The 14113-nt window shown below is 36.3% G+C and overlaps 1 protein-coding gene across 4 annotated transcripts in view; it reads left to right on the forward strand.

Moving 5' to 3' along the window:
• LOC117342021 (cytosolic phospholipase A2-like) overlaps positions 1-14113 on the forward strand; it is a 53126-nt gene that overhangs the window by 10844 nt on the left and 28169 nt on the right. Inside the window, exons 1-2 of one of the 4 annotated variants that reach the window (XM_033903970.1) lie at positions 1587-1657; positions 12941-12997. In XM_033903970.1, coding sequence (XP_033759861.1) covers positions 12948-12997 — 50 coding nt within the window. In that variant the 5' untranslated portion in view covers positions 1587-1657; positions 12941-12947. Of the gene's footprint in view, positions 1-1586; positions 1658-6043; positions 6073-12143; positions 12215-12940; positions 12998-14113 lie in introns of those variants that run through there. The other 3 variants (XM_033903969.1, XM_033903967.1, XM_033903968.1) reach the window with 3 other exon arrangements.

Here is a 14113-nt window from a genome sequence, read left to right on the forward strand (position 1 = left end):
GCACTGCATGATAACGTCTAGGGTCATATACTCCAGGAATAGATAATTCAGTCAACCGTGTTCAAAATCAATAACTGCATTATTAACTGTATATCACACTTCATGCACCATCAACTCGATGGTGCAGTGTGTTGATGGTGCAGTGTTGATGAGGTTGCGATTACCATACAGTATTTTACGACAGAAAAGAAAATCAATCACCACTCTGTATATCACGGGGAAATATTAATTTTCGGGATAAAGGGACAGTATTTGTCAGCTCGAATTCAAATTTCTGCTTACATCACACAAAGATGATGTGTTTTGTAAATTTAAATTGGTTAGCTTTACGCTGTAGAACCTACACAGACAAATCTACCCAATCACACAGCATTAAAGGACACTGACTTTGGTCTGTATCTCTTTCCCTTGAATTCCCCTTCCCTTGATTAAACATTCATCATGACATCAAAGAAAATTGATGCTTTTACTGCAAAAAGGTGACATCAAAATGGAATTTCAAGGGGAAACATAACATCAGAAAGTATGACAATCATAATCCAAACCAGTAAATGATACCATCCCTAGGTTCGTTTAAACGGTCTGTGTCGCAGTCATGATTATGAAACAACAGTTCTAATCTAGAACAGGTGCTTATCTTGTCATGTGACCACCTTATTTTTCCTCATCCCGAATAAAAACGTCATCGCGTTTTACTGAAAGAGCTATCTACCTAACTATTGAAACATTTGAGTAGATAATTCAATAGGATCGACGTGAATATAAAATGGTAATTGAAGTGTGCTTAATACTATACAGTAGCCAGGTATATAGAAAATGGGTGACAGTTTTATTTCTTTCTGTACATGACCTAAATATCCGGGGTTAGAATGAAGTCAAGCGGGAAAGTAGCGTTACGTCCTTGTATCCAAGGTGAGCAGATCACAACCCTCGGGGCTAAGTATCGTCAAACTATTCCGTGTTTGACAATGTGCTTTGACAATTTAAGAACAATTCGCAAAAATACTGAGGTTTAATTAAAGATGCTGCTTATGTGTTTTTCGTAAAATCCATATTCCAAAGAACAATTGATACTTTTCACGTATCCCAAAATTGACGTCATATCAAAGGTGCATTGTTACATGACGTCATAGGAGGAATACTTATTTACCCCAGAGTAGAGTGACTTTCCATGATTTATAACGACAAGAAAATACACTCAATGTCGTAAGTGGAATAGGGGCTAATTTCACGCATGGGATTGCGAGCCGGTCGTAAACTCCTCATCAAAGGCTCCAGTATTATCGTGATTTTCTACTTTCCTGACATCAACACAAAAGTATGAGTCTTATACACCTGTATATGTCCCACGATGTCTTCTATACATGTTCCACGTCGAATTCAATGTTATTTGATAATTTTAGTGGATAACACCCATCTTTAAACACCTGACTGCATTAACGCGGACCAGTGGTTTCGCCATACAAGAGAGTAGTAATGCACGCGCTATATGGAAGTGCCAAATAGACCGTAGCTGACTACACCGGAACCGGTAGTAAGGCAATATTCTGTGGCGTGGTATGACTGGCTATATATATACATTGTATATATTTACGTGGTGTACGTGTTAGCCTTACTGGCGTATTACCTGGATTCTGTGTGGATTAACAATATACAGGTAAGTTAGTGTGTTTGTGTATTTTCTTATACCGTTCTATTGCTAATCATCAGTAAATATAAGAAAATGTATATACCGCCAGGAGAAACTGATTGTTCCTCTGTATTTTATTGGTTAACTACCTTAGATATATAATGTTTCTCTATTATAGCGCTGTATTTTGCGTGAGACAGGTATGATGAATATGTTTCTACATGCTTGTCATAATTTTACACGCGAGTGAGCTTTAAGTTGATGCAGAATACCTAATGATTACGAAATCACGTGTACGGACAGAGGGACTTGACACATACTCCCAACTCGCTGTCTATATACTGTATTATTATGTATATATATGATGCATACATATATGGTCGCTGGTGATAAATTTGTGCCAAGTCCCCGTGCGTAAGTAAATAAATGTGAAATTTTCTGTATGTTTGTTTACAGAAAATATCAATGATGCACTGTTTCCTAAAGGAAGTGTTATTGTTTTAACGTGTTTTCTGGGTGGAATAAGGAGCGGCATAAATAATGTATAGATCGGTGATGTAATGTTTGAGTGTATTACAAATTATTTATATATACTTGTTATATACAAAAACTGTCATATCACAAGTCCCGTAATATACCAATGTTTTTAATTTACTGCCTCGCCTCATTAGGCGTTTGATTTATATTGTGGTTAGATGCTATTAAAATAACCAAGTATGCGGAACTAATCATACATGTAATAATTTTCTGGTGACATTTTGGGATTTATTTATCCTATAAAATGCCAAATCTCCGACACTACAGACAGTTACACGTATGCTATCGTACTAATACACACAAATGAAGGTCTCCTGACGAGGCAGCTGTCCCTATGCCTTGTAGGGGTAAAGCAGTCGTTTTCGTGACGTGGATTATGATGTGTGATATTGTTTTACAAGTATACTAAGGATCAGTGTCACTGAACTTACTGCTGTAAAGAACCCAGGTCTGCAGTTTTTATGACTACACACATATACCTACGTACGAGCTAGACAGTGGCTAAGTGATTTTACTTTAACATGGGGCCGAGTCAATATCAAGGGGTCTGGGAAACTTGAGCACGTGCGATTATATAGTGACACAGGGTCGATTTCGGTTTTATATCGGCATATGTAAATACTTAAACAATGGAACGTCACACTTATGGATAGGGTCAAGGCCAGAATTATTTACACGACAAACGCTCTTCACATTTTCTAAACCTTAGCATAACACCACTGTGACTAGTCTGCTTAAATAAATGTCTGATTTGGTGGAGTGTTGTGATATTATTATTAGTACCAGATTTTTCTCATTGAGAGCACACCAACTTAATACACACATGTATGCCTTGTAACATTCAAAAATACCTTGTAAAATCCATATACGCCTGCCAATATCCATATACACCTGTCATTATCCATATACACCTGTCATTATCCATATACACCTGTCATTATCCATATACACCCGACAACATCCATATACACCTGACAATATCCATATACACCTGACAATATCCATATACACCCGACAATATCCATATACACCTGACAATACCCATATACACCTGCCAATACCCATATACACCTGACAATATCCATATACACCTGACAATACCCATATACACCTGCCAATATCCATATACACCTGACAATACCCATATACACCTGACAATACCCATATACACCTGACAATATCCATATACACCTGACAATATCCATATACACTGTCCCACGGGGGAAAATCGATACTTTCAGAGAAATTTGAATAAATATTAAATATCTGTTCACTATGGTGGTTAAAACAATAAAAGGTCTTTCAAATGGGGGGCGTTAATGATGATAAAAAAAGTGGGAATTAGTCAGCAAAGCTAAAAGGAAATTGAAATCTCCCTAAATGTTATCTATAGCCATTGGCACACCAGTACTCTAATTATCTCAAACTTAGCCATACACTTCAGGTTGGACACGTTTTTAATCTCGAAAACACAACATGAGCATGTGTGATTTACATTGACCTTGACCTTTGAGTAAGAGGTCCGTGACTGGCTCCCCTTCCCCTCTAAGAATTGTTCTACATCGTCAGTACACGTGTAAAATAAATACATACATACAACCAATTAGTTTTACGCTTAAACTCCGCGCAGCAAATTTGGTCTGGGTTACCAAAACATATCCTTGTATTTCAAAGCATTGTATTAACGGCGAGAGCCGATCTTCAAAGCCACGTTATCAGTAAGTTAAAGTTTCAAACAGTTAGCAGAATCAGAAACATATGTACATCACTGTATACTTACTGTGTACTGTATACTGTGTAGATGTTTTATCTGGGTCGTAAATTCATGAACGAAAATAATGTCTAGATGTTCAAATTATTGAAACTGTTTTTTCATGAACGAAAATGGTGTCTAGGAGTTTAAATGTTGTAAGTGTTGTTTCATGAACGAAAATGGTGTCTAGGGGTTTAAAATGTTGTAACTGTTGTTTCATGAACAAAGGTGTTCAACAGGGTTTTAAATTACTGTATTAACTGTTGGTTTAACACCAAAAGTGTTGTTAAGAGTCTTTTTAATGATGTAACCGTTGCTGGCACTCCCACTCCGGATGCAAACTTAGAAAAAAGGTATGATTAAAAATACTAAAAAGCTTTCAAACGTAATTGTAAACGTGTTGTTAATGGTCTTGTAGGGTCATGAACTCGGGGAGTGGTTTGGTTGGAGGATATAAAACAATGGGACATCATGTGACTTCCCCTCGTCAGTGGTTAGTATTGGCCTATTTTTGGGTAAGGGGTTGACAGAGGTCATATGATATGGGTACCCACATATGTTGGGTTTCGAGGCTATCCAATAGCTGAGATCACATGACCCGAGTACCCACGGATACCAATGCATTGGAATGCAATTTATTTTATTATAGTGTCACGTATCACAGTTCATGGCATATTATATAAAACTGTACTTGTTTACATCACGGAAATAATATTTATAAAAGAGTACAGTAAAATAGGTACAAGTTACGAACTGATACCCAGCCAGTATTGGATTATGAGACACTGCTAGTGTAAAATTAAACAATCAATTGTATAAAATATAATGATACATTGTTTAAATAAGATATCTGTTATTGATCTATAATACACTTATGGATTGCCTACGGCTAAACATTTTACATATTGTCCAACCAAGTAAACACTGAAGGTTTTCACAATTCATTTTAAAAGTTTATTTTCATACCGGGGCTATCCAATAGCTGAGATCACATGACATGAGTACGGATATATTCCGGAGCTATCCAATAGCTGAGATCACATGACATGAGTACGGACATATTCCGGAGCTATCCAATAGCTGAGATCACATGACATGAGTACGGACATATTCCGGGGCTATCCAATAGCTGAGATCACATGACATGAGTACGGACATATTCCGGAGCTATCCAATAGCTGAGATCACATGACATGAGTACGGACATATTCCGGGGCTATCCAATAGCTGAGATCACATGACATGAGTACGGATATATTCCGGAGCTATCCAATAGCCAAGATCACATGACATGAGTACGGTCATATTCCGGGGCTATCCAATAGCTGATATCACATGACATGAGTACGGACATATTCCGGGGCTATCCAATAACTGAGATCACATGACAATGGTATCCACAGTTTCCGAGGCTATCCAATATCTGGGATCATTTGACACGGGTACCTATATACATACCGGGTATATTCAATAGCTGAAGTCATTTTTGACTTGGGTACCCACAGAAGCTGGTTGCTGAAGGCTGCCATACAACGAAGGTCATGTGACATCCGCAGATAATGGGGACTCTGTTTCGCCATGTTTACTCAAACTTTTCACAGTTACGTACGGCCATGACCTCCTCCGGTCACGTTTCCTGGCCATTCGGGTTTCCAATCTGTGTACAAAGTAAATCATCCATGATGAACATATAAATAAAACTCCTCAGCTATATTTAGCTTTGTATCGTGTTTACGTTAGGTAGGTGGTTTTATGTCGACTTTGAATTATGTCGAATTAGTTTTAGAATTATGTAGACAACAACAGCCATTCGGGGACCATTTATAAGGCCCTTATATAAGTGTTACACTATACAGTGAATTTCAGCCTAAAGACACAATGGCATAACACGTCTGACCGGAGTGACTCGGTCATTATCCTAACATCACAGGTGGTCAAATGTTTGTGTAAATCAGCGACCATTGTCTCCAGCCGATAAAACTCTCTCACACAGACTTGACAATGGTTCTCTCCCTTTTGTTGTCTCCCCGTAAAATAAACACATTGCGGTCGAACTGGTTTGACATTTCTCTTTCTGGATTTAACATAGATAGGTCACAAATTCCTCAATACGTGCAATTCTTATGACCGAAGATAACATGAACGAAGATATGTAAGTATATATTTAGATATTTATCTATTTCATACCTTTGTACTACTTTCGAAAATATAGTATATCGGGTGTACATGCATTATTTAGTTGTAACTTATATCGTTTGTAACTCGCATTTTCATTTTTTTTTCTTCTGCTTATCATTTGGTAGACAGAAGAATTAAAGTTACAAGTGTTTTTTTCATATTTCTTTCTTCGTCTCAACCACACAAACTGTTATCTACGATTAGCATTTTTAAAATAATAAATTGAAAAATTTGTCAGTGCCATGATCTGATAGTACAAGGTGTGTTGGTATTGAATTAGACTAATAATTGACAAAATAAATAGATAAATAAATAATAACTAAGAATAAAAAAATAAATAAGAATAAATGAATAAATAAATAAATAGATCAATAATTAAAAAGTGTCTTGCTTCACCTCTGGCCGTCGAACACTACTGTATGGACACTAGGGAGTTATAATCGCCTTCAGCCAAAGGAATACTGTTTTGGTGAAAACGTTATGTCCTCATTATTAGGTGGAAATGATGATTTTCGAATTTTTCGGCGGTACATGTAATCATGTGAAAGCTACCCAAAGGGACAATTAAATTAATCAAATTAATTCTTTCCGGTTGGCTGGGCTCAGGAATATTTTTATTTCGATTGACTAATTGTGTTTGGTGGCCTGTCGACAACAATGGTCTTTTTCGGCTTTTTAAGCGAAGCCAAGCGGAGGGTAGGAAAACTATGGCAGGCAATTTGATCTACATAAAGAGAGTATTCCATATACTGTAGAACGTTTTCAGTGTAATTGTATAAAGCATCCACCCCGTCAGGAGTGATTTCATTTGGAACATTTCGGGGACAGTCATATAAAGATATGAGTGATTGTCTCGGTGTCTTTAATGACAATTTCGTTGCGAAAATGTCATAGGACATCGTATAACTATCCACATCGAATGTTTATTGTGATATTAAAAGTCAACATTTCACTCAATAAACATTTACATAATTCGATATCTAATGTGTGTAGGTTAGTGTTCTTTACGCAATGCTAAGCTGGCCACATCTGAACCTACAGGGTATATATACAAATATTAAAATGACTTGGCTAATCCTAAACTAGAGAACTTCCACTTGTATATAAATATTAATATGACTTAGTTAATCCTACACTGGAGTCGTGTATAAGGTCATTCCCGGGATATAGCCGTGTCTAAACCGACCATGAACGGGAACAAGTAAGTCAACACATTTGTTTGTCTGTCTTGTTCACTGTGTGACCACTTTGTCAGCCATCTTCTGTCATCGCATACGTCACAAGATAGATAGATATGTCCTCCGCCTGAGTATCTACTTAATAATCAATATCATCTCTCTATCGGGCGATCTACACCGCCATTGATTGATGATGTGGTCAACGACCCGTCGTTTGAATTATTTAAACTGTATTTTTCCTGTGGATGTATATTCGAATCCCGTTGTCCATTTCAGAATTGAAATACTCGGGCACGTGTAAACGCGACAGGAAAAAGTAACGATAAATTATTTTTGGTATTCTGAAACAAGAGTGTGAGCGATAATTGATTTTAGTACTCTTAAGTAGGAAAAAGTGAGCGATAACTTTTTTAGTTCCACAAAGGCAGGAAAAAATAAACGATAACAAGTTTTTGTGTTCTAAGCAGGAAAGAGTGAGCGATAACTAATTTTGGTGTTCAGCAGAAGAAAAAAGTGAGTGATAACCGGGTTTTGTACGAGTAACATCAAGAGATTCAGTTATCCCATTATATTATACTGTTATATCCGGTAAATCGGGATTATCTAGAATTGAAATCGGTTCCGAACTGGCGCCAGCCAATAGTTCATACATCAGTGTTTAATATAATGACTCGCTGGAATGGAATTATAATCAACGATACAAACTGGCACGCCCAGGGATTCTTACAAATAATCGCCTTTTTATAGAACACATTGAACTTACTCATAAATTGATAGTCGGAATTATAGATAATTTAATCTATTAAAAGGGCTGTCAATATTAGACTCACTGAAAAATATGTATTTTTTCCAAATAGTAAAAGTTATAATCTTTACATTAATAAGGCAGTTTCACTCTGAAGATAAAACAAAGTTCTTCAAGTATTAAGTCCTGAAAATTCTTAATTCGACCCGAAGTATCACTAATTACCGCAAAGACATACGGTATTTGTATATGACACGCCTATTCCCTGTACATTTTGGCGTTAATTTTATTACATGTAGGCACAGACACTCATTTAATCATCATTCGAACAAAGATTTCATCAATAGAAATTGTGCATGTTTCTGATGTCCGAACGCAGAAATGCCCCTTTGAACATTTTACGTAATTTTACATAATATCAAATACTGGTATACCTATTGTATATACTACTACATGTATCATCATCCAATGATACTTGCGTTTCCCCGCCTACTCAGTTGCGGAAAGGACGTGTCTGTGTTCTAAATAGACATTTAATCGTACTTATCTATGAAATTTTCATGTTAATTTCTTTTTTTATTTTATTTTATTTTATATTTATTATTTGATGTTGTTTCTGCATTAGTTAGCTTACACGCAATTACATTTGTAGGATCACGTCCACCTAAAGAGGTTGTATTGTGTTGTATGTGTGGGGGAGGGGGGTTGGGGGCGAGATGTTGTGATATGTAAATGGTCCACAGCTTGAATACTATGTGTGGACATCAATAGGATATAGTTGGTAAAATGTTAAGTCAGGGGAGGTGTGGGCACCTACTAAAATTTTGTTAACCATTGGATTATGAAATCTCCAGTAAACAAACAGCTAGAGGCAGTTTTTATTGTATTGGCTCAGTGGTGACGATCGAGAACGAGACAATAGGAGGTAGACCCTACCTAAATAAGTGTGTAGTATTCTGGTAACATGAGATGTGCCTGTCATCAGTTCCTTTCTGAATCGCGTGTTAAAACTGTTAACTTTTAAGATTTTTTGAAAACAAAAGTAACATGATATACTGGAAAAAATACAGTAAACAAATAAATCATACGGATTTGTAGGGATATGCTTCAAGTTTATGGCCCATGTTTTGTTTTCCTTCGCCGATTAATAATTGATTTTCCATTGTTTGTACGCAGAATACGGCTTTCTGATTGGTTAAGATTTGTTTTCATACTTTATGAAAAACAATCCTAAAATGGCGCGAAAAATGCAACGTCACAATACGGCCATTGACGTTGCGTATTAGATCAGTTCAATTGTACATAAAACATGTTTTGATTAAAAAAAATGATTATAAACGTTGATGTCAATTGTTTTTTTTTTTTAGTTTCGTAGGGGTATGAAAAAAAAAATGTTTGCAATTTTTCGGAAGAATCCGCTACCGCTTCAAACAGTTTGCGAACATTTTTTTTATACCACAATGCAATTCAAAAACATTGACATAAAAAAAAAAAAAAACGAAAAACAAACAAACAGTAAAAAACAACCTGCAACAATGGGGAGCATACCAACTTCAAAGAGAGTAAAACTTTCGAAATTAAATTTAAAAAATGACGGAGTCTACTCTGGGATATGGTGATATCTAAATATTCAACAATAACACTGAATATGGTCTGATTCCGTAACGGACGGTCAGCTCATTACAAACTGTTAAAACAATGGACAAGCCAATATAGAAATACACGTTTCTTGTTCCTTTGATTCCGAGCCGGATACTTCAGACAAAAGTTTCACAATAAAAAATGACGCTGAAATGAAGTCTAACAGTATGACATTATAATTACGTTGATGTTTTCGGAGCTAACGTCATAATGACGTTTATTTTTCAGAACGACTTTGTATTTATGTATCAGGATGACGTCAGAATATTTATCTTAATGACACCATAACAACTTAAATTGATCCTATCTACTGTTGACCAATGACCAGACGAGTCACAATGACGAGTATCTAACGAAATGACGTCATACATGTAATCGGTGTCTTGAATCTATCGTAAAACAAGGACATTCGATCGTTATGTAATTGCAAATTAGTTATTGATATTTTAATGGAATAATGAACAGCAACACGAATAACATAAACAAATAAACAAGGAATTTGAAACAATCACTCAATTTAATTAAAGGCCAAACCTAGTACAACGTGCTACTATTGTGTCAGTTCAGTTGTCTATTGTCCCTCGAAAATTAAATACATCCCAGAGTGCATTGTAATTAGCCTAGAGTAGAAATAATGCCATGCCAGTGATTGCAGAATATAGACAGGTGTGCTTCATATACATACACAGGTGTAAGCGAGCACGAATATACGTGTGTTAGTACATCTTCTTCAATACAATATTTGAAGTGTGATGTTTGGAACGATATTCAAAATAAAAATGAAATAATACTGTTATTATGGTTTTAATGAACATAACCTGCAATTCAAAACTAAATATGATATGTAAAATTTGTTATCATTTGATAATTTATTGCCCAAGGTAATCAGAAAAAACGTATGTCATGAAAGACACCCATAGGTTTCCTTGAATGGCGTACATTAGAAAATATCATGTCCCGACAGACAAAAGTGTGCACTAGGGATTTATATGTCCATAGAGCCACAAGTGTACATTGGAGAATGAAATGTCCATAGAGACACAAGTGTACATTAGAGAATGAAATGTCCATAGAGACACGTGCACACTAGAGAATGAAATGTCCATAGAGACACGTGCACACTAGAGAATGAAATGTCCATAGAGACACAAGTGTACATTAGATAATGAAATGTCCATAGAGACACAAGTGTAGACTATAGAATGAAATGTCCATAGAGACACAAGTGTAGACTAGAGAATGAAATGTCCATAGAGACACACGTGTAGACTAGAGAATGAAATGTCCATAGAGACACAAGTGTACATTAGAGAATGAAATGTCCATAGAGACACAAGTGTACACTATAGAATGAAATGTCCATAGAGACACAAGTGTACACTAGATAATGAAATGTCCATAGAGACACAAGTGTAGACTAGAGAATGAAATGTCCATAGAGACACACGTGTACACTATAGAATGAAATGTCCATAGAGACAAGTGTACACTATAGAATGAAATGTCCATAGAGACACACGTGTACACTAGAGAATGAAATGTCCATCGAGACACACGTGTAGACTATAGAATGAAATGACCATAGAGACGCACATGTACACTATAGAATGAAATGTCCATAGAGACACACGTGTACACTATAGAATGAAATGTCCATAGAGACACACGTGTACATTGAGAGAATGAAATGTCCATAGAGACACACGTGTACACTAGAGAATGAAATGTCCTTAGAGACACAAGTGTACACTATAGAATGAAATGTCCATAGAGACACACGTGTACACTAGAGAATGAAATGTTCATAGAGACACAAGTGTACACTAGATAATGAAATGTCCATAGAGACACAAGTGTACACTAGATAATGAAATGTCTATAGAGACACACGTGTAGACTAGATAATGAAATGTCCATAGAGACACAAGTGTACATTAGATAATGAAATGTCCATAGAGACACAAGTGTACACTAGAGAATGAAATGTCCATAGAGACACAAGTGTAGACTAGAGAATGAAATGTCCATAGAGACACACGTGTACATTGGAGAATGAAATATCCATAGAGACACACGTGTACACTATAGAATGAAATGTCCATAGAGACACATGTGTCCTGTTAGAATGTCGCTTCCTAGAAAATGGCTCGATGTCCCGCTATAGAGTCGTACAGTCGTACAATTATAACATGAATTAAATGGAATTAAGGAGAAATTCTTTGAATTCCTTTTCTAATTCAAAACAATGTCTATTTCATTACTGAAATTCGAATAGACACGTGGGAAGTATTCCCAATACACATCCCCGATAAAAGGGAATTCCAGAATAGTCGTTTTCCACACCCCCGCACTTGACATACATTTTAGCCATTCATACAAAGTTACTCTTAATTCACGGGCCCGTAGTATTGTAGTATATAATATCCGGGTTCACTGAGGCGTGACTATTCTGTCAGGCCATTTTCTCTCCGTATATAAACAGTGGGCTGGTATATTTTAATGTTTAAAGCATACACACATCTACGTCTTAGGATCTACTACACAATGCCAGCGTAAGTGTGTTAAGATAATTAATATTCTTATTGTAATACCTTTTATTATAATGATGTTATAACAAATGGTATATTAATATTGTATATATATATATAGACATTATAAAATTATGTTTTGCTTTCATTCGATACAATGTACTGTAGTAAGTATATAGATTTAATGATACATCATTTGATTTATTATATTTTTTTTCTGAATGAATTATATTTTATTTAATTGTTCGTGCTATACCTCAATGCTAATTAGTTAAGGGTGGTCGGGTGACGTAGAGGACATGGCACTTGCCTGTCACCATTTGAGGTGACCGGAGTTCGATTCCCATATTGGAAGTGAAGATGTACAATGTCGGTAACTTGCCTAACCAGGCAGGTTCTCTTCCGGTACCTCGGTTTCCATCGAGATCATCCAAAGTGGGGACAAGGAAAGAGGGGGAGAACAGGAAATGGCTGACCGACAATGGTCAGGTAGCTCTATAGTTTAAGAGCCCCTGTTCAGAATTCGAAGGTCTCGGATTTGAGTCCCGACCTGGTTGCTCCATTTTCTCTTTCCCTGTTGCGTTCACATCGGGTCGGGAAGCCATCAATGAAAACTATATATCTCTTTTCATAATTGGAACATGTGCAGGTTTTTTTTTAAATTAGTGATCACAATTCTTTTTTCTTTAGTTCGTGCATGACTTTGTTTACAACAATCTGTCCTTAATTGAGTATCCTTGTGTTTTACAGATACGGAATGCAGGGGATTCCCCCCTTTCCCTGGTATTGGGAAGAATGGAAACCACAGTAAGTCACATTTTTAAATTCATTTTTCAACAGAGGCCAATTGTCATTGTTTATTGCCACTATTTAAAATCACGATTTACACGTACAATGGCCATGCATTTTTGTCGCGTCATTGTGACATCAATAATTGTGACGTCATGTATAGATCACGTCATGTAATGTTTGTAATAAATTAAGACGTTTTCCGTCAACAGTTACTACAGGTAAGGATCGTTAATAGACATGTTAATGTCTCTCTTTAATTGTTAAATAGATAGAATATATAATGCTCGTGTTAGACCCTTTTGTATTACATGGATATTTAGTCATGGTACACCTCAACGTCGGAAACGCACGAGACTCTGCTCCTTCGTTTTCGTTTGTTTCCATGGGTTTCCGACGATGAGGACTCTCACGTACTTATTGTTTATATCTTGTTCCCGGTGTATCGAAGCCAACACAGGGACTTCGCACGAAGCTCCAACCCACGGATCATATATTATATATATATTATACTATAACACATATGTGTGGACCGGTTACTGGGAGTTCGTTCCAAGTCCCTTTGGAAGCGGACACAACAGCATTTTGTGTATTGCTTTGTTTGTATATAACGGACTAGTTTAGTTCGTGTATGTATTCGTTGTTTTGTGCTTTGGAAAGGTGTTTTTCTCAGGGAATTGACATCAATCTTAAGCCACAGTCCAAAAACATGGTAGTGGGCAGGGGTTTAGAAATTTGTTGGAAGTCCCTGTGTGTTCACTAGTCGTTTTGATAATTCGAGATTTTGGTAAATATGGTTACGTGCAAATTATTAAAACATCATGATAAACTTAAACTTCACAACACAGGAATGTATCATGCGTACAAAGAACGACAACTCTGGGTACAGGTCGATGGTTTCAATACGTGTTGTCAACCTCACCGACAGGATGTTTATTTTTCCTGACTAATATGATTTTGCTATCATATTATAGATATCGACTAAACACAACTTTGTTTACTTTGTACTGTTGTCAATGCATAATATATTTGAATTCAAGTGGATACATGTTTTCCCCGGTTGGATTTAAAAGGATCTTATTAGGATTTTAATTAATTCATTTATTTTCCATACACAGCGTTCGGATATTACTG

The sequence above is a fragment of the Pecten maximus genome, chromosome 14, assembly GCF_902652985.1.
Source record: "Pecten maximus chromosome 14, xPecMax1.1, whole genome shotgun sequence".
Taxonomy (NCBI): domain Eukaryota; kingdom Metazoa; phylum Mollusca; class Bivalvia; order Pectinida; family Pectinidae; genus Pecten; species Pecten maximus.